Here is a 20,973-nt window from a genome sequence, read left to right on the forward strand (position 1 = left end):
GTGCAGCCCCACCCCTTACCTCTCAGCCCAGCCCCCACCTCCTTCCTTCCTTCCTTCCAGTCCCACCTGCAGGTGGCATCCTGCAATTCATGGTCAATCTTTATAAATAAAAAAATCTTCACTGAGCCAGGTGTTACGCTAGATACCCATATTCATTGTTTCATTTGATCCTCAGAACAACTCAGTGAGGTAGGACTGTTATTTCCTCCGTTTTACAGATGAAGAAACTGAGGCTCAGGAAAGTTAAGTTATTAGCTAGTGAGTGGTAATACTGGATTTGAACTCACATCATTCACTGTTCATGGTCCTGTGGACGCCAGCCCAGACCCTAAGTCCCCAAAGGCTCCTCTTTCACCTCCAGAGCAGGTGTTGGCAAACGCTAGCCCCGTGGGCCGAATCAAGCCCAGAGCCTGCTATTTTTTAAATTGAGGTGAAATTCATATAAAATAAAATTAACCCTTATAACCACTGCCTGTTTTTGAAAATAAAGTCTTATTGGCACACAGCCAGGCCCATTCATTCACGCGTTGTCTATGGCTGCCTTAGACAGTCTATGGCAGAGTTGAGTAGCTGTGACCGAGGCCACATGGTGCACAAAGCCTAAAATATTGACTCTCTGGCCCCTTATGGAAGAAGTTTCCTGGCACCTGCTTTAGAGGGTTTGATCTGGATCCAGGCCCTTGGGAGTGAGTTTCCTCACTATCTCCATCTCTGTCTCTGTTAAGGAATGCCTCTCCTTCCTGAGGATAAACTCCCCTCCTGTGTTGGATGCACCTCATGGACCTAGCTCCTCGGCTACCGCTGATTCCTCTTTCTTCCTCCTGTCTCCACGCACACGCAGGTCAGTCCTGGCAAACACACACCTTGTGCCTGATCTTCCGGGTGCCATCCCATTTTTCTTTCTTCCCCTGATAAATGCCTGATGTAGATGATTTATACCTGGACATTCCACTTTCTCTCCTTATATTTTCCCTCCTTACCTCTACAACCCAACTTGTGCCCTTCAGCTAGCCTTTTGCATACATCTCCACATGGATGTCTTGGAGTTACATGAAATTCAAGTAATCTACCTGGCATCCCATCTTTGCTAAGGTCATGTTATCCTGTTATCTTGCTGTCTCAAATCAGTTACTGTGAGGCCATCTTTGCCCTTCTCTTTCCTTACATCTGTTCTTTTCCCAAATTCTGTTGCCTTTTGGGCAATATCTCTTGGGTTGCTCTCTTCCTCATTCCCACCATCAATTCCTCGGTCCAGGCCTTCACCACTTCGTGCTGGGATCTCTACAGTGGCTCCTGACTGTTCTCCCTACCTCGCTCTCTCTCTTTTCTAATCTGCTGTCTCTAGCTCAATTTTCACATACTGAGAGCTCAGGTAGTATCAGGCCCTTGGTGCTTCCCTTTGTCCTTCTTTCCAGCCTCTTCTCCCCACACTCCCCATGTTAAATGCTGAACACAGGGAGTCTTCAAAGGACTCGGCACCTGTATAACACGTTTTCTTCCACTTAGAATGTTCTCCTCTGTTTCCTGTGTTTGGTAAACTCCTAAGCACCCTTCAGGAAAGAATTCTAATGTCACCTCCCTAAGAAAGCTTTCTCTAGCAAATCCTCAGTGTTCTTAGAGCACTTGGTTCATACTTATGTAAAACAACCTCCTTTATATTATACTTATTTATGGATCTGTCTCTTCTCCTAATTTGCTGGCTAGTCAAGGGCAGGGACGATATACATCTTCCACATCTCTGTGTACCCAGAGCCTAGCACAGTGCCTGCTGCTATACAGAGGTGCTCAGTAAATGCTTCTTGAGCAACCACTTTGATCATGTCCCTCTACTGCTGGAAGCTTACAGTGAGTATTCCCACTGCACTTAGGTTAAGGCAGTGGTTCTCAACCCTGGCTGTACATGAGATCACCTGGGGAGCTTTTAAAAAATACTGATGCCCCATACCAGAGATTCTACCTAGGTAGGCGGGTTCCAGGCACCGACGTTTTGTAAAAATTCCCTTGGCAATTCTAATATGCAGCCAGGATTGAGAATCACTAGTCTAATGCCTAGTTTTCAAGGCTCTCATTCATTCCTCCACCTCCTTAGGAGTTCCTGCTCAGAACCCCTCTTGAACAAGTGGCTTCCTTCCCAGATCCCTTTCTCTCCTTTGGGCCACACTTCCCTCCCCACCCAGACGAGGGCAGAGACCCTGTAGGTTTGCATGCTCGGACACAAAGCACAGGGCTGCCAGTGTTGTGAGAGCTCGCTGTAGGGCGGGAGCTTCAAGCACAGGGTTTGTTTGGGGTGGCGGGGGGGAAGCACTGGGTGGGAGCTGGTGGCGGTGCCTAGCCTGCATCCACGCCAGCGTGTGGACGGCCCCCGCTGCCTGACACCAACAAGTGACCCCACGCTGGCAGAGAGCTCAGAGCCTCAGATATGCTCTGCTGGCCAGCAGACATGCGGCCCTGTTTCCTGCTCCGCACGTTTGTCTGATGCTCTCCTTATGAGGGGACAGTGCAGGGGATGGGACGGGGCACCGGTTGGTATCTGAAGACAAGTCTAGTCCTGGCCTTCTGTGTGTACTCTGTGGGCACATCCCTCCTCCTGCAGGTCCTAAGTCTATCCCCAGGTCCCTACAGCTCAGTCAGTGAGGCTTTTTTGTGGTTTGTCTAGACCAGGGGCCCCCATCTGCTCTGAGCCAAGGCCACTTGGAAGGGACAAAAGATGTCACAGACCACCTGTTCCCCGTCGCTCATGTGAAACAAAGACTTTTGGAGACAGGGCATTTTGAGACAGTTATTATCTTTTATTTGTTATTTCTTACCTTTGAGACATGTATTTATCTTTTATTGCCCAAGTGGGTAATAAGGGCCCTTTGTCTAAGGCCCTAGGTTCAAATTTGTTTTCTCAAATTTTAAAAACAGGTAAATCAAGAGCCTCATAATGTATCTGTTATTTTTTCTTTAATACAAGAAATAATAATGTATTTTATTTTTCCATGACACTCTTTCCCTCATATCCATCATCTTACTTGATTGTCATAGTTTCCCTGTGAGGTGGTCATGCCTCCCAATGGCAGATATTACTGTCCATCTTTTGCGGATGAGAAAACTGAGACTCACTGAGGTTAATTGATTGGCTCAAAGTTGTAGAAATAGAGAATAGAGAAGCCAGAACAAGGGCTCATGTGTTCTGCTTCCTACTCCAGAGCCCTTTTCTAAAACATCCCACTTGGCCACCTCCATCTTTTAAAACGGAAATAGTTTTCTTCTCTTTTCCTGATTATAAAAGTAATAGATGCCATCAAAAGACACATACATGAAAGTTAATAGCAGCATTATTTGTAATAGCTGCTCATGGAAACCACTCAGTTGCCCATTAACAATAGAAGGGAAAACAAATTGTGGGATGGCCCCGCCCCGGGTGCTATGAAGCAAGGAGAATGAAGCGTTTATAACTACATGTAATGATGTGAGTGAACCTACCGTCAGATTCTGAGCAATAAAAGCCAGACACAAAAGGGTACATCCTACAGCACTCCACTGATAGAAAATATAAAACCGGGTGTTCTGTATTTTATCAGAAACTACTAGTCTCTGCTGAAAGAAGTCAGGATGGTGGTGACTGTGTGGGAGGATGAGTGGAGGGGACGTGGCGTGTCTCCACGTGAGTGCTGCCTCTACCCGCGCTCGGGTAGCAATGAGCTCTGCGTGGCGCTTACCGCCGCTACACTTGCACTGTCCTCTGTGCACATCGTACTTTAATAAAAAGTTGTAAATAGTTACTCATGCTCTTGTAAGAAATGCAGATGACGCAGAGAAGGACACATATTCTTCAGCCAGTTTTAAGAATAAAACACAGAGAATGTAAAAGTTTATTCCACAAATATTTTTTTTTAATGTATTTAGTTCTGTGCAACAGTTTGTTAGAGAGAAGAAACAGAAAAGGGATGAAGGAAAAAAAAGGGGATGAGCTGATTAGAGGAAAGGCAGGAAAAGAGAGTCTGATGGAGACGCAGAGAAAGGGACGGGCTGGGAGGCACTCTGATGCAAAGTGAGACGTGAAGAAAAGTGGAGATTGTGATGCCCAGAAACAGCCAATGGAGGAGACCCCTGCAAGCAGAAAGCGACATAAAGGTCAAAAGAATGGGGGGCCCAATGGGATACAGAAGAAAATGGAGGCTCCAGCCTCACAGGGTGAGGCAGAGAGGATGGCCAGAGGGAGTAGGGGGGAGTCGGTGTGGAGGTGAAGCCGCGGACTTACCCCTGATTGCTGACCTGGGCTGTGTGAGGGCAGCAAGTTATCACTGCTTTTTGAAAGACAGGGACGCTTAGCAGTTGCCTTCCCAGTGACTCCAGATCAGGGCCCAGCACTTGGAAAGTCTTGTCAAATATGTGTTGACTGATGGATTGAATGAGATGATGCCTGCAAACCCAGGCCCCTCTGATCACAGTGGGAGCATCACCCTGGGTTTTCTGCTCCTTCCTTAGGGCCCTGGCCGCTTTGCCTGGTGTCCTGGCATCCCAGGAATTTCCCTGCCTGCTCTGGGGAGGATTTTTCACACTAGAAGGTTTTGCAAAATCAGACCACTTTATCAGAATCCTGTTGCACTGGAGAATGTTCCTGGCTCCTTGATGTTTACAGTGTATAACTGATTTTATCGAAGGAATGTTGTTTGGAAAGGAATGGTCCTCTCAGATGAGCAGACAAGAAACGGAAGGTCATTTGAGGACCCACCCCAAGCTGTTGAAGTTGGAACTCAGGGTTGCCATACATGATGCTTGGGAGCTTGGCCAAGCTGTGAGCAAGCCTTCCTCCCTGAAGGAGGTCCCAGCCTGTTTGCAGCGGGCTTGCCTTGCTGTGTTTACATTCTCACCTTGGCCCTCCAAAGCAAAGGCCTCTGGAACCCTGCACCAGCGGGCGGAGAAGCAGCAAGAGCTCCCTAGGCTTGGGGTCCAGCAAGCAGCCCAGCTTGGCCTGGACAAAACAAAACCATTCGTGACATACCAGAAAGGGACAGTAAGGCTTCTCCTGGGAGGTCAGAAATAGGGAGATGGGTTTATTCCTTCAGTTCTTTTGTCAAAATCCCAAGGCGCTCTGCTTCCTGGAACTCTGAACAAAACAGTGCAGGTGTAGCAGGTGTTCCCTGGGGGGCCTGCACCCTCTCTCTTCTGTTATAACCCTGGTGCTGTCAGGGCTGGCTCAGCAGCTTCTGTCTGCAGGGGCTCTTGATGTATCATTGCGCAGAGAAAAGGACGGCGTGGGATGCAGAGACGAGGCTGAGATGGGAAGAGAGGCGGGGTCAAGAGAGGGCAGAAGTCTTTGTACCTGGTAGGAGGGAATCTATCCTGAAATGGGAGAGAGCCGATGTGCCCCGGCTCGGGCCAAGGATGCTGGGCGCCGGTCAGCAGAGAGGAGCACACTGGAAAGAGCTGGAGCTGCTGGACACTGCCCGCCAGTCTCTGGGAGCCCTGAACAGGGTGGGTGTGCTAGCACATTGGTCTCACTCTCCACAGCTTTCTAAACTTCTTCATTCTGATGGGTAGAATTGTGTCCCCAGAAAGATACGTTCAACCCCTAACCTCTGGTGCCTGGGAATGTGACTTTATTTGAAAAGATATTTGTAGATGTCATCAAGTTAAAATGAGATCAGACTGAATTAAGCTGGGCTCTAAATCCAATGACTGTGTCCTTATAAGAAGGCCAGGTGAAGACACAGACACACACGGAAGGAAGAAGCCCACATGGCAATGCAGGCAGAGACCGGAGTGGTACGTCTACAAGCCAAGGAACACCGAGGATTTCTGGCAGCCACCGGGACTGAGGAAGAGGCAAGGGAGAATTCTCTCTCCTAACCTTCAGAGGGAGCATGGCCCGGCTGACACCTTGACTTTGGACTTCCGGCCTCCAGATCTGTGAGAGGATAAACTCCTGTTGTTTTAAGTCACCAAGTTTGTAGGTACTTTGTTTACAGTAGGCCTAGGAAATGAATATATTCATGTTCCTCCAAATTTCAAATCCTGAGGTCCCACCCCTTCAGTCCCCTACTCTTAACAAATAGCTTTGTATTTGCTATCTTACAAAAAAAAAAAAAATTCAAGTCCTCAGGCAGAAATCCAGATCCCCTCACCCCGCTCCTCTTTCCCTCCTCCCAAGGCCGGTCCCTCCACCTGCGCTACGGATTCCGTCTTCTCCGGCTTCTTAGAAGCCCTTTCCTGTCAGTCATCTTTTCTCTTTCTTAGACCTTTGATTTTTCTCTCTCCCAAGTAGACCATTTCTATGTTCAAATTCTCCCACTAAAAGCGAGAAAAACTCCCTTACTCCTAATTCCCCTGTAGTTCCTGTCCTAACGCACTCTTCCTCTTCAAAGCCAAGCTCTCTTGAAGTTATCTTGACCGGCTTGGTTTCCTCACTTCCCATTCTTCCCAGCTCGCTCCATTGTCCCTTCTGCTCCACTGACACCTTTCCTAGTATGGTCACCGGTGACTTCCATGGGGCTAAAACCAGTGGGTTTTCAGGTCTTCACCTTGCTGGACCTTTCGCCGCGTTACACGCTGTTAACCACGATCTCCCTCCCTTTGCTCCAGTGACGCAACTTTCTCCTGGACTTCGTCCCACATCTCCATGGCTCCTGCCCAGTCTCCCTTCTGGCAGAGTCCCCCCTCCCCAGCCATCTCATGGTGTGTCCTCAGGGCTCATTCTTAGGCTCCCTTCACTGCCTACAGCCCTCTCTAGATGATCTCATTCCCAGTTATGCAGATCTAGACCTCAAACTGGGACCTCTCCTCTCAGCTCCAAGTCTGCAGATCGAAACGCACACGTGACATGGCCACGTGGACAAGCTCAAAGACGTCCCAAGTCCAAGACAAAGTTAATGATCTTGACCTCAAAGACCTAATTCTCATTCACTGTTCCCGCTTCCTTGTGAATGGTACCACCATCCATCCAATCATGAAGGCCAGAAACTCAGGAAACCTTTGACCTCTTTTCCTCACCCTCCATATCTGTCCGCATATCTTGTGGATTTTACTCACACAGTCTCAAGTCCACACCCTTCTCTGAACTCATTTCTATCACCTTCATCCAAGAATTATCATTTCTTATGTGGACTCCAAGAGTTCAGGCATCAGCGCTTGTTTCTTTCTAAATCATTCCCCTTATCATAGCCAGAATGGTGCTTTCCATTCCCACCTCACTAAGCTAAAACCTTGAAATGACTTCTCTAAATTCTTAAGATAAAGCAAAAATCTTAAAAATGGGCTGTTAGGGTCTGCCTGATCTGGTCACTCTGAAAGTCTCCGGCCTCACTTCCCTCCACACTCTTCCTCGCTCTCTGTGCTCCAGCCATGTTGGCTTTCTGTGGTCCTTTCCATTTATCCCAATCCTTCCTGCCTCAGGGTCTTTGCACATACGCTCCCCACTCTCCTTTGCCTGATTAACAGCCTACATGTTAATGGCCTACAGAGCTTTCAGATAGTAGCTCAATCTCATGTTTATAGGGAAACCCAACCCTCTCTCCCTCCTTCAGGGCACTTTCTACAGTGACAAGTTTACATTTACATTCTTTGATAACTATCTGTCTCCTCCAAACCTTTAAGCTCTGTGAGGTCTGAGACTCACCCAACACCCAGCACAGTGCCAGGCACAGAGTAGTCAGTTAGTAAATATTTGTTGAATGACTAAATAAAAGAAAGAAGGTGCTATGTTGGGTTCTGGAGATACAAAGAAGAACAAGGCCCAGGACTTCCCAGAAAGCAGCTCATTGATGAGGGGTGGGAAGGGACAAGCAGATGAGACGATGAGTAAACAGATCCAGGGTGTAAAAATGTGATGAACACATAGCAGAGGAGCAGGCCAGAGGAGACAGTGATGGCCGGTCCCAGTGTCCCACCTCCAGATGAAGCTCAATCCAGGAGTCTGTTGACTGGTTTCTCAGCCCTCAGGGACCCTAGTCCCGTGATGTTACTGATATGCAGTCACCACCGTGTTTACTGCCACAAACCCTGCAGGGGCACTGTCCTCAGGAACGGGCACACTTTGGGCCTGTTCCAAGGGCAGCGTTATTAAAGGCTCTGGTTACAGCAAGAGCATCATGTGGAGCATTTGAGTCCGATGGGCTCCTGATGCCTTCCAGACAGTGATTTCATCATAGCCTCAGATCAGCCCTGGGAGGCAGCAAAGGGTAATGATTTTTCTCCCCACTGTACAGCTGGGGAGACTGAGGTCAGCAGAGATCACTTTTCTTGGCCAAGGACCGAGAACAGCTCAGGAAGAGAACTTGGAGAGAACCCAAGGCCCTCTCTGCGGGGTCCGCCCCCCAGACCAACTGGCAGAGGAGGACACCCCAGACCGAGCGTACATTGTAGCAGGAGCCTGCAGGCTTGTTTACTTTGGTGCAGAAGGACATTTCATCACCTCTTGGAACCACAGAATGTTAAAACAGATGGGCCCTAAGAGATCATCTGATCCGACACCCTTGTTTAATGAGGGAGGAAACTGAGGCCAGAGATATGAATCTCCCTTCCCCTCCCTTTCCTTTCCCTGCCCAACTGATGCTGAGCAGTAGGGCAGAGACTGCTAGCTGTTTACCCAAATCTCTTCTCCCCTTCTAGCCTATATGGCTAGGCTATATTTCCCAGACTCCTTTGCGGTTTGGTGAGGCATGAGACCATGTTCTCTCTAGTGAGATATAAGAGAAAGTGAAGCCTGGCCCATCAAAACCTCCCATCCTCACATCTCCGTATTCTTTTTCACCTCTGGCTGATTGGGATGTCAATTCCAAGGGCAACTTTGGAAGCTATGCATTAGAGAATAGCAGAGCTGCCACAATGCCGAAGCCCTGAAAGGCTATATGGGAGAAAGGCACCCCCTGACCTGAACATCAGTGCCTAAGGCTGTTAAGTGAACAGGGAGAATAAAATATCTACCACATAAAGTTGCTGCATTTGGGGAGCCTGTCTGTTACTGCAGGGGCTTTCCTGTCTCATACAAGTAGAGACAGAAAGGCCCCTGCAAAATCTCTGACTACATACAGCATTGGGTAATGGAGATAGAGGCTCACTGATGATTTCACTGTCAACCACTTTGGAGTGGCCCCTCTGGAAAGGCTAGGGACCTGGCTCCTAACTCACTCAATCCAGGAATTTGGTCTGAGCTGGTTTCCTACCTGTTTAATTCTAGATCAATAGACTCCCAGGGCTGGAATGGACCTGGGAATGTCATCTGATTTATCCCCTTGGCTCCCGACAGGGCCTCTTCTAAGCCATCTGAGATGACCAAAAATCTTGTCTGGATTTTTATATCCCTGGGAAGGAAACACTCCAAATTCCTTAGACACTTGTTTTATACTTCCTTGCTACTGTGTCAGAAGGTTCTTTACTGAACCCTAAAACAGCAGAGCTGGAGCATTCCTTAGCAATCATCTAGGACAATCTTTGTTTTACAGATGAGGACACTGAGGCCTAGATCACACAAATAGTGGTAAAGTCAGGACAGGAAGCAAGGGCCCTAAGATCAATTTGACTACTCTTTCCAGGGTTCTATCTGCCTCTAACTCTCTCTTGCTGTTTTCTCATGTTCTGCCTGGGAGGAGATGAAAATATGCTGGGGTCCATCTTCACTGTGATCAATCTTTCCACGTTCTCCTGTGTTTCTCCCCTCACCCCTCCCCTCACCTACCCAGCTAACCCGAAATAGGTCCTTCTCTTAGGAGGCAGAGAGACGATCAGAGAGGTGAATCTATGCCTAAAGGGGAGGCACGTGTGACAGGTGCATGTTTGCTCCTTGGGCCTTGGTAGTGAAGACATCTCTGAATCCACACCAGAAGCCTGTAAGGGTCATTAAATCCTTAAATGTTACTGGTTGCCCAGGAGGGCAAACTGGGCTACGTGAAATGTTGTCTGAGGAAGGAAGGGAGCAGCAGTGACCAGAATCTCTGAACACAGTTTCTTGGCTTATTGGGGTTTGTCTGGCTGCCTCTGGGCAGCTGGGGGCAGTCCTGCCTTGTTAATATGAGAGCAGGATCCCAAGAAGTTGAACTGGGGCCATGAGCGCAAACCAGGTTTCTTACAGGGGTGTTATTGTATGGTACTTTCTTGGAAAGACCTGGAAATTCCATGTGGGAGCACTGGAAAGTTGAGTTTGTTTTGTGGTTCTTTAAAAACAAAACAAAATAAAACCAAATCGTTATTCCTCACTCCACAATTTAAGGTGAGCTTGTACATAGAGAGCATCCTTTATGTTTTCTGCCAAGTGACTCACTTGGACTGAATCACCAGAGTGGGCCTGGGTCCATCTGCAGCTGCCCTGGACACCACAATCTGCTCATTAACCTGAAGGGGAAGTCATGGGGCTCAGAGACAGCAACTGAGAGGAGCAGAGAAATGGGGTGGAGACAGGCCTGAAAGGGAAGTCCACACTCATCGTTTCCCGAGCATCTGGTGGTCAGACATGGTCCCCAGTGGAACTGACGAGATCCCCAAGGACCTCCAGTATTCATTTCAGTTGAGACTTTATCGGGATTATTGCAAATTCATAATTGTGGGACAGAATTAATGATGCCACATGGTCGTTCACAGATAAATCCCTTAATCTTTGGGTCTAGCTTCAGAATCTTGAGCAAGTTATTCTTTCATTTTGAGCCCTTCTTTCTTCACCTAGAAATGCAGAGGCTTACAGTCTAAAAATTTAGACATTTTATCCTTTCTTTACCAAGAAAGTCTGTTTACACGAAATCTTTGAATCTCTCCTCCGAAAGTGTCCATTTAAAATTCAGGGATCTCTGTGCATCCTTCTGTTTAATTTGCGATCTGCAGCCCTTTTCCGGATATGAGTTTGCCCTAGCCCTGCCTGAATTCACAGTTTTCTTTTCCCTGCAGCCTGTTTGGGTGTCCTGGCGGTGACATTTCTGCAGAACTCTGGTGTGAGCCAAAGGCAGTGGTGGGATGGGGATGCGGATGGAATCCGGGCTTGAGAGGGCGCAGGGAGGGGCATAGGATGACTCCCGAGTTGGCTGCAGGGTAAAGTGTTAGGCTTGGACACCGCCAGCTCAGCCCCAGCCCTGGGGACTGGAGGAGAGGTGGTGGGAGGGGTGGGGGGGTGTCAGATTAGTAAGGGTGGGGAGCAGGGCCCCAGGTTCCACTGCTCTCGCATAGCAAAGCGCTTTGTATGATCTAGTTGGTGCTAATTATGTTCCCCAGCACCTGCTTTTCACCCATGGACTGTGCATTTAAGGAGTTGGGAAATTCTGGTTCCAGATTCGGAAGACTCAGATTTTCTAAATTTTCTGCACATGGCAGGGCAATACTAATTGGGGGCGGGGGGGAGGGGGCGGCGTGTGTGTGTGTGTGTGCAATACTAATTGGGGGCGGGGGGGAGGGGGCGGTGCGTGCGTGTGTGTGAGTGTGTGTGTGCCCGAGGTTGCCGGCTCCTAGGACCTCCCTCCACGGTCCCAGGCCGGCGCTCGCGGGCCCGGCCCCCGCCCCCTTCCTGCCCTCTCCCCGCCCCGGCCCGGCCGCGCTCGGCCGGTGATGTCAACCCGAGGAGGAGCCGCCCGCCCCGCGACCCGCCCGGGCTAATCAGCATGTAGCGGCGCCGGGGCCGCCTCCGCCGCGCCCGCCCGGCCCTCTGCCTCCCTCCTGCGGCTCCCCACAACTTTTGAGGCGGGGACCGCGCTCGCAGCCTCACTTCGCTCACTTCCCCGGCCCCGGGCAGCACCCGCCGCTCGCTTCCCTCGCACCCGCGCCCGCCCCGCGCCCGCCCCGCGCGCCGGGCATGTGAGCGCGGGCGGGCGCCGCCACCATGGCCTCGCCGCCGCCTCCGCTCCTGCTGCTGCTGCTGCCGCTGCTGCTGCTGCTGCCGCCGGCCGCCCCCGGGACGCGGGGCCAGTCGCCCTCCCCGGGAGGCGCGGGGCCGGCGGGGTCGCCCGAGCCCGGCCCCGAGCGCGAGCTGCCGCTGCCCCCGGAGCGCCACGGGCCCGCTCCCCCCGGCCACCGCCAGACGATCCCTGCGCCGGGCGTCGCGACGCGGCCGGGACCCTCGGGCCGGGCACCTGGAGGCAGGAGCGCGGGTGAGTGAGAGCCGGGGACTGGCGCCGCGCGAGCCTCGGGCTGGGGGCGTGGGCGCGCCCGGGGCCGCATCCCCCGCCCTAGGCCCTGGCGCCGCTCGACCCCGGAGGGGGCTCCGCTTCCCCGGGGCGCGCTGGGACCGGGCGGGGGGGGGGGTGGGCCGGGCGGGAGGGCAGCGAGCCGGGAGAGTGGTTTCCTAGCCGCTTTCGCGGGTGGCTGGACTTGGGGGTGTGACCATCCTGTTCTCCCCCCATCCCTTTGGAAGAAAACTTATCTTCCATGGTGTACCCCGGACCCCATATACACCTACCTTAAAAGAAATAAATTAAAAAAAATCCACACCTTCACAAAGCACCTCTCCCACTTCGGAGGTGATAACGTCCGACGGTTCCATTCCCCAATCCCATTCTTTTCCTATAGATACAGAAATGGGCCTCTTCTGGTACAGAGCCTGACTTTCAAATGTAAATAACTGATTTTTTAAAAAGGGTTCTAGCCCTGAGGATATTTGTAAAGGACAAAGGATGTAGTTGGAAACCAAACACTCTGCTGGCTCTCTCTAAAGCAGAGAGACTCCAGGAACTGTGTGGAGGTGGGGCTCCAAGGTGAAGCCCTGCAAGGCAGACGCTGCCACAGGGCTGTCCCCGAGCCTTTCCTCCCCTTTCCTTTCCCCGTGAGCTGCAGCTTCATGCACAGCCCCCGCCTGTCCACTCAGAGGGACCTGCCCTCTCTCCTCCGGACCTTTTTATCCAATTCCTTCTTTGGGTCTGCAAGAAATGCTAAGGACCTAAGGACCGAGTGGAATTCCAACCGTAATACCATTGTGACCTTGGGGATGTCACCTCTTTTGATCTCAGTCTGTCCATCTGTGAAATGGAAGTAATGATCCCTGCTCTTCCCAGCCTCCTGGTGATGATGTGACAAAATGAAAGTAAAAATAAGTGGAAAGTGCTTTGAACAAAGCCAGCAATGCGGTGGTGTAAGCCACTGCCTTCCTGTGAGTGACACAAGGCATATGTTCTCGCGGGTTATCCGGAGAAGCCAGGTCGCTTGAAACAGTAGGTATTGTCTTGGAGTTTAGGTGAAGGCTGGGAAGATTTCATCTTTCTAATGGATACTTCATTTAAGTCTCTCATATCACACAAACTTTCTGGGATAGGAATTAGCTTGCTTCATTGCACCTAGGGATGCTTCCTCTAATTAAATAAGAAGAAAGCTTTAAAAAAAAAAACAAACTCAGATCCTCCAGCAAAAACTCAATTCCACATTCAGTAGTAATCCCGTCATTGCAAATGCCTTGTCCTCGTGAACTTCTCCATCACTGGCACAAGACTGAGACACTGAGGAACTGTAAGGGAAGAGAGAGGAGAAAGAAGCTTCCAGACCTACGAGAGACACAGTCACCATGACTGCAACTCTAGGTGACTTACAGCATCCATCATTTTAAGTTCCACAGGAAGGAATCAAAAACATAAAAGACAATATTTCCTGGCTTTCTCACACTACAAGAGTAACCAAAGAATACTGTGCCGAAATTTGTGTGTCTTCTAAATGGGAAGTGGAGTGCAGGGGATTGAGGCCATCTCAGGAACTAAAAGCAGTTTCTCTGGCTGGAAGTCAGGCTTTCTTAGCTGTAGGGCCTGATCTTGTTAGTGGAGGGGTGGGAGCGACGCTGACTTGTGGGGGGGCCTGGCTGGAGGAGGCTGGTACAGGAGTCTCCCTCCTTCTCTTGTGGCTGAGAATCCCCACACATCATAGAGAGTTAGGTGTTACGGGGAGAGGGACAGTGGAGGCAGTTGGCTTAGGGACTCAGCAGGTAAGAGTTGGGGCTGATCTCCCTTGCTGGTCACAGACACCCCTCCGCCCCGACCGCCATATGTGAGCCACACTTCCTCACAGGTGTGGCAGGTAACTACTAATCTTGGCTTTTGCAACCTTCCCGGTTGCAAAGATTCATTTGGGGAGGTGAGAGCAATGGAGGTTTCAGGTGCGTGAGGCTCTGGAGGAAAGCACTTGAGAGTCCCAGAGAGCAGGTAGGCAGGAGCTGGGGTTGTCCAAAACTTCTCTTACCTAAGAGGATCTCCCCTGGGACCCCCACCCCCTCCCCTGCACTGTGCACAGAGACCACCCAAGGAGTGTCTGCACTTCATCTGAGCTGAGGTGAGATCTCAGGTAGGATGTTAGGAAGGTGAGATGAGAAAAGAGGAAATTGATTACCTATTGAAAACTTCTAGAAGCTACTAACATGGCTTAGGATTCAGGCAGGACCTGTGCTGCTGTTCTGGTGGCCCACATAACATCACTTAGAGGGAAAAAGAAACAATGAACAAGAAAGTCAGCATCAAGTGATTTCAGTGAGTCCAAGTTTCCTAATAACCTCTGAGATTTTCTCTGGACCCTTTTTGATCGGCCACCATGTATCACAAGGTACAAACAGTTATTTCCCAAGGCAGCCAAGTCTCAACACTGCAGGGGCTTCCGGAAGCCCTCTGGTCCACACAGCGTCCCATGTGGTTATCTGCCCTCTCAGCACCCCTGACAGATGGCCACCCAGGCTCTGCACCAATCTTTTAATGTTTGGGGAGGTGCTTGCTGCTGGTTATGAGCTCTGAGTCTTACAAATAAGGTGCTTCGTTTGATCGTTGGGGAAACTGCCTGTAGCCCCTTGTGTTGCGGAGATGCTGGTGGTCAGTGCTTGGTCCTCATGGCCTGGGCTTCCAAATATGATGTCAACAGCAGGGACCAGAGAATGTCCTTTTCTTCCCTGGGGCCATTTCTAGCCCCAAGTAACCATGCTTGTGTTCTGTCTGTGGGTTGTTTGCCTGCCTTAGACCTTAAGTCCCTGGATGGCAGAACTGCCCCCCTTTGTTTGGCCTTTGTTAAGCTTTTGCACCCACCTGTCACCCGCGGGCTGTTAAGCTAAACTTGTTGCTGGTGTTTCAGCCAGTGGAGGTAAGAGAGGATGCCAAGTCCTCGAGGTTTCCTTTTTCTTGCTGTTTTTGTTTTTGTTTTTTTTTAACAACTCAGGGTTTCCGAGCCACAGTTCTGAGTGCTTAAGTTGATATGCTTTGACTTTTGTACTTCTCAGTCCGTGCTTTCACTGTGAGATCCACAGATGAGCGGGGGTGGGGAGGAGGAGGCCTAAGTCATAATGAAAATCAGTGCAGAAGGAAAGCACTTTCCCACCCAAAGGGGAAATGACGCTAAGGAGCTGAGCAACCAGACCGAGGAATAATAATCTGAGAAAAATGCAGCTCCCTAGAGGAAAGGAAGCGCTGTGAGCCCAGCCCCTTCTGGGCTGTTACATAGCTGTCCCCTGAATTGCTGTAACTTTGTGGGCCAACTTGTCATTTAGCTTTAGCTGAGGGGGAACCCTTACACAGTGCAGTGAAGACCTGGGCCGGGAAGGAGGCAGCCCCCTGGCACGAGAGGGAGCTTTCCTCCTGGCATGTCCTGGCCGAGGCTGGCGGCGGTGGTGGTGGGGATTTCTGAGAAGCCCTCTTGCTTTGATGGAGGGTGCCCCAAATAGAAGGAGGGATGTGGGGAAAGGGACTCACCCTGGCCCGTGTGTGTTTAAAAGCCAGGTCCTTTTAACTTCATGCTTGCAAATGCTGAACAGCTATTTCCTGCCCGAGAGCTGAATGGTGTGGGTAGGGTGAGAACGAAAGGTGTTTGCTGCCCAGCCAGCCAGTTACTGCACCCCTAGTCCTGGACAGCTGGGGAAGGAGCCTCTGCCCTCCCAGTGATCCCCTCTGCCTTCCAGCAGCCCTGCCCAGCTGGCTGGAAACGGTGTTCTCAGAATTGGCCTGTTGTCTCAGAGCTGCTCAGAAAGAAAGCAAAGCACAGATGGCAGTTGAAGTTTCTGAGCCCTTAGTGCCTCCTTCAGTGGCTGCCCTCTGTCCCCACCCCCTTTTGTGTGAACGGGAGGTTTCAGCTGCAATAAACGTGTCCCCCTTCAAGAATCCTAAGGAAGGAAGCAACAAGGAAGGAGATCAGTTTTGCTCCCTCTTTGGCTTCTAGCCTTTGAGCACCTGTGTGGTTGGAACTTATTCCTCGTCCCATTTAACCCTCAGAACAACCCTGTGAGGGATACTACTGACCTTTTACAGTCGTGGAAACTGAAGCCTGGTGATGTTAGATCAGACAGTAAATGGAGAAGGAGGAATTTAAATCGATTTGACCAAATCCGTTTGCTCTTTCCACAATATCATGCAGCCTCGGTTTTCCCATGGGTTAAATGGGGTGAGAGTTGCCTAGATCTCTAAGATCCTCTCCAGTGCATCGTTCTTCTTCCTCTCTTCCTCGGATCCTTGCTCTTGCCCTTTTTTTCGAGAGTAAGGACTAGGATTGGAATGAGAGACAGAACGAGGAGATGGCAGCAGTAGTGGGGACAAACTGCAGAGTAGAGATCTAATAGAAGATGGGACTGCAAGTCTTTCTACCTGTGTAAGATGGTATTTTATTTGGAGATTGTGAATTATGCCCTGTTTCTATGCCAATCCATAAGGTTATTGATGCCAGAGGTAGCTACATTCATTAGCAACCAAACTGCAATGAATTGGTGATGTTCTCAGTGGGCTCTCCTGGGAACAGGGCTGGTATTCTGAGGAAGTGTTATGAGTCCTTCTTCAGTAGGAGGAGACGTCAAATGGTACCCTATTCAGAGGCTGTAAAATTGTTTTCTTTTTAACTTCTATGCCCTCTCCTACCCACTCATCGTGCATCTCGAGTAGATAGAAACGCAGATGTTTCTGTCCTGTCTTCTCTCTCTTCTTTTGTTGGAGTGTGGTGCATGGCTCCGTCTGCATCACGTTTGACTGATCTGTAAATCAGACAGTCTGTACAGAGCTCTTTCTCTGTGAGAGGAGCTGTGCCAGGTGATAGGGAGGGTGAGGTGCAAGCCTGCCGTGCCCCCGGCGAACATGCAGTCTTGTTGGAGCATGAGATCCAGATGTCTAAAAAGTGAAAGGATGATGCACGAGTGATTCATCGGTGAAGAAGTGTCACGAGATCGTACTGACCCAAGGAATGGCGTGGCTGGGGATGGACTGCAGCGCGCAGAGGTGGAGAGACGGATGGGGCCGGCAGCCCAGGGAGACACGCTGGGGAGAAGGAGAGAGTTGCTTGGATGTGGATAGACAGAGAGGCGGGTGTTGACATCAGCAAAACCCCAAATACTGGAACGCTCAGGATATTTTAAATGCAGGTTAACAGCCAGGAAGGTGGGGGGGAGAGGACTTGGGGAGACTAGTTAGGCTCCAGCATAACGGGAGTCATTAGACGAGACCAGAAAGGAGGATTGGGTCAGATTGGGAAGGCATCCGTGTTTGTCTCATCCGCGTTGAGGAGCCCCTGAGGGCTCGTGAGAAAGGAGCAGTATCGTTTTCTTGTTCGGTGTTCAGTGTGCTTGGTGCTGGAGCCTCATGGATGAATCACATACAGATCTGCCCTTACTACAGCCCAGCAGTAATTTCAGAGATATCAGAGTGCTGGTGGGCAGTATATCGACACCCTGGGAGGAAAAGGGTGAAAACAGAGCAGGACGAGAACGTAGGGGAGCGGAAATTGAAAGGGAGCGATGCAGGGGCCCAGGCAGGAGGACCCGGTGACCGCCTGGCTGCAGGGACGATGGGGCGCGGTGGATGGAGAGGAGCTGGTTTGCGTCAGGTGAGGTGCCTTCACCGTAAAGACTGCAGCCTGTCCCAGTGAAGCCAGTTGAGAATGCAGAACCGAACTCGGACGAGGTCAGGGCTGATTCAGCCTGGAGGGTGAGCCCCAGCAGCAGGGAACGTCACGGGAGAAGAGGCAGCCGGCTCTGACCGGGTGGAGAACATCCAGCATAGATGGTGAGGAAGAAGCAGTGCCAGGCAGGGGGTCAGGCCGGCCTGAGGGTGCCGTGAGGGCCTGGCAGCTCGGGGGCTGGCTGTGGGTGCGCAGGTGATTAGAGTTAGTGCACAGTGTATGCATAAAAGGCAACGGTCTTAGGGGCAGGACAGGAATAAAGATGCAGACGTAGAGAATGGACTTGAGGACGTGGGGAGGGGGAAGGGTAAGCTGGGACGAAGTGAGAGAGTGGCATGGACATATATACACTACCAAATGTAAAATAGATAGCTAGTGGGAAGCAGCTACATAGCACAGGGAATCAGCTCGGTGCTTTGTGACCACCTAGAGGGGTGGGATAGGGAGGGTGGGAAGGAGACGCAAGAGGGAGGAGATATGGGGATGTATGTATACATATAGCTGATTCACTTTGTTATACAGCAGAAACTAACACAACAATGTAAAGCAATTATCCTCCAATAAAGATGTTAAAAAAAAAGGCGATGGTTTGTGAAGGAATGTGTAAGCTAAGGTGTATCTGCTGGGTCTTGTCTCAGCTGGGTACTGTCCCAGTTGAAAGGAAAGGGGGATGGGGAGAATGAGGCTGAGGGCAGGCCCCTGGCTTTCCTCCTGAGAATTCAGGGGAGCCTTTAGGAGAGCAGGAAGGAGCCTGTTTACCGTGTGGGAGACGGCAGATGTTGGTCTCCCTGGGCAAAGTTTAACAGTGACGTGAAAGAGGAAGAAAGTCAGAGACCTAGAACCCTTGATTCCCACCGCCAAACCCATTGTTGACTCCCAGATCCTCCCATGTCAGGAGTTGGCAACACCATCCACCTAGTTACTTAAAGGAGAAGCCTAAAAGCCACCCTCCATGCTTTTTGTCCTCACCCTCTACATCTTTGTGTGTGTGTGTGTATGTGTGGTTACTCCAGTTGCTTCTGTTTCCAGAATATATCCCGAATCTGCCCTCTTCATCTCCGCTGCTCTCTTCTGTTCTCCTTGCGTCCACTCATGGTCTCCCTCTACTTCATGCTCACAGGAGCCAGAATGATCTTCTTAAAATGTAATTCAGGTCACCTCACTCTTGGGCTGAACGCCCTCCGACGGCTGTGCCGTTGTGCTGAGATAAACTCACACGAGGTCCGCAGGTCTGACCCTGTTAGCTCTCTGGCCTCTTCTCACTCCACTCCCCGTCCTAACCCACCAGACTGTTGTTTCTACATGCTCAGCTCCTTGCTGTCCTGGAGACGAGGCGCAGGGTGTCCCCGGGCTGTAGTGGAACCAGCCTTGCCGGCAGAGGGAGCAGCTAGTGCAAATGCCCCAAGGCTGGAACGAGCTTGCAGGTTTCAGGATGGAGAGAAGGAAGGCCACGGTGACTGGGTCACGTGGGACCAGGAGAAGGCGGTGAGGAGGGCAGGCTGTCTTCTAGGCCCCAGGAGGGGTGTTAAGCAGAGGAGTGATGTGGAGAATAGACTGCGGGAAGCCAGGGCTAGTTGAGGGCCTGACACGTGGTGAGTACTCATGGATTTGTGGAGTAAATGATTGCTTCAGATGTGAGAGTGGGAGGTGGGAGGAGGGACGCACGCTTACAGTACTGTCTCTGTGACAGAGCTGTCCTCACGTTCCTGGATCAGCAAAACACAGGGTCGGCAAGCCAACACCTTCCCCCTGCTTTACCCCCCCGTGCAGTGGGACAGTGGACTGGACAGTCTTCTCCAGGGGAGGGAGAGGGCAGAGGGGCTGCTGGTGGAGCAGAGAGGCCTGCATCCTTGCTGTGGGGTGGGGTGCGGTCGGGGTCGTGGCTGGGGAGCTGCTGCGGCGGGATCTCTGGAGACAAGCGTTTGGATGTACGTTTCGGGAGTGTTCGCTTTTTGCTTATTGTGTTGCCGCTTCCCTTGTTGGCCCAGGAGCTGTCAGAGGGTGAGGATGCTTCCCTCTCATCAGGCAGGGGCCCCTCCTCCCTGACGTTTGTTTCCCCTGCCAGAGCAGGGACCCGCAGGCCAGAGATGCCTGGCTTGCCGTCCGTCAACAGTGAGGCCATGAGGTGACATTTTTAACTTAGGCTCAGGATAAAGTGCTAGCATTCGGTACTTCTAAGCTGCATGCTTGTCTTTCCTTTTTAAATGTTTTTTTTTCCTCATTATAAGAGTTAATATATGTTTATCATACAACATTTGGAAGTTATAGAGAAGTAAAAGCAACAAATAAATTATCACCTATATTCCAACTATGAAAAGTGTATTAAAATATTAGCAATTGTTATTATTTCTCATTTACATGGAATATAAAATTATCTAACTATATCTATCTATCCATTTATCTATCTACATATCAATCCATGTGTATAGCCGTATGAATATCCAGAATAGATATTATTCCACTATATGGTAACTTTTTTCTAGCTATTTCTTTATTGGATGTGTAGACTGTTTTCAGTTTTTCATTGTCATAAATAATGCTGTGACTACATATCTTTGTGCAAAGATTTTTGCATTTATATCTGATTATTTGCTGCATGTTAATTCCTGGATGTGGACAATTTTAAGATCCTTGGCAGTACTACCAAATGGCCCCTTTGAATTGTACCAACTTATACTTTCACCAGCAAGTTGAGAAGATGTTTCTGTGGGTGACTGACTGTGCAGGGCATCTGACAAGCAGGAAGTTTGGTGGACGCTGCTGAGGGAAGTGGGTCCCTCCAGAGTAGGCTGGCAAGCTGTCCACCTCGCTGTGTCCAGGGAGCCTGCATCTGGGAAGGGAGGTAGCCTAGCACAGTGCCTTGGTTAAGTGACCAGGCGGAAGGGAAATACAGTATTTTAGAAGGAACTAGAATACAGAATTGGGGATGGGGCAAGAGAATGCCACAGGGACTTTGCATCTTTCTAAATTAGAGTAATTTCATTGGCAATAATTGATCCCTTAAATTGTGGAGTACTGGGCAAAATTAGTGTTTTGTTTGGGGTCTATAAGAGCACTTTGAGAATTCTCTTTACGTTCAGAAAATCCTACATCCTCAGGATTAGAAAGGACCTTAGAAGATCCATCTTTATTCATTAAATGATAGGCTTATGTCCAAAATAAGGAGGAAAAAGAAGACTCTCC

At 50.3% G+C, this 20,973-nt stretch overlaps 1 protein-coding gene across 2 annotated transcripts in view; it reads left to right on the forward strand.

Annotated features, from left to right (window-relative positions):
• Positions 1-11,634: 11,634 nt before the first annotated feature.
• Positions 11,635-20,973, forward strand: part of HEG1 (heart development protein with EGF like domains 1) — an 84,284-nt gene continuing 74,945 nt past the window's right edge. The window contains exon 1 of one of the 2 annotated variants that reach the window (XM_036850081.1): positions 11,635-12,050. In XM_036850081.1, the coding sequence (XP_036705976.1) occupies positions 11,783-12,050 (268 nt within the window). In that variant the 5' untranslated portion in view covers positions 11,635-11,782. The remainder of the gene's footprint in view (positions 12,051-20,973) is intronic. The other variant, XM_036850080.1, reaches the window with a different exon arrangement.

The sequence above is a fragment of the Balaenoptera musculus genome, chromosome 4 (assembly GCF_009873245.2).
Source record: "Balaenoptera musculus isolate JJ_BM4_2016_0621 chromosome 4, mBalMus1.pri.v3, whole genome shotgun sequence".
Classification (NCBI taxonomy): domain Eukaryota; kingdom Metazoa; phylum Chordata; class Mammalia; order Artiodactyla; family Balaenopteridae; genus Balaenoptera; species Balaenoptera musculus.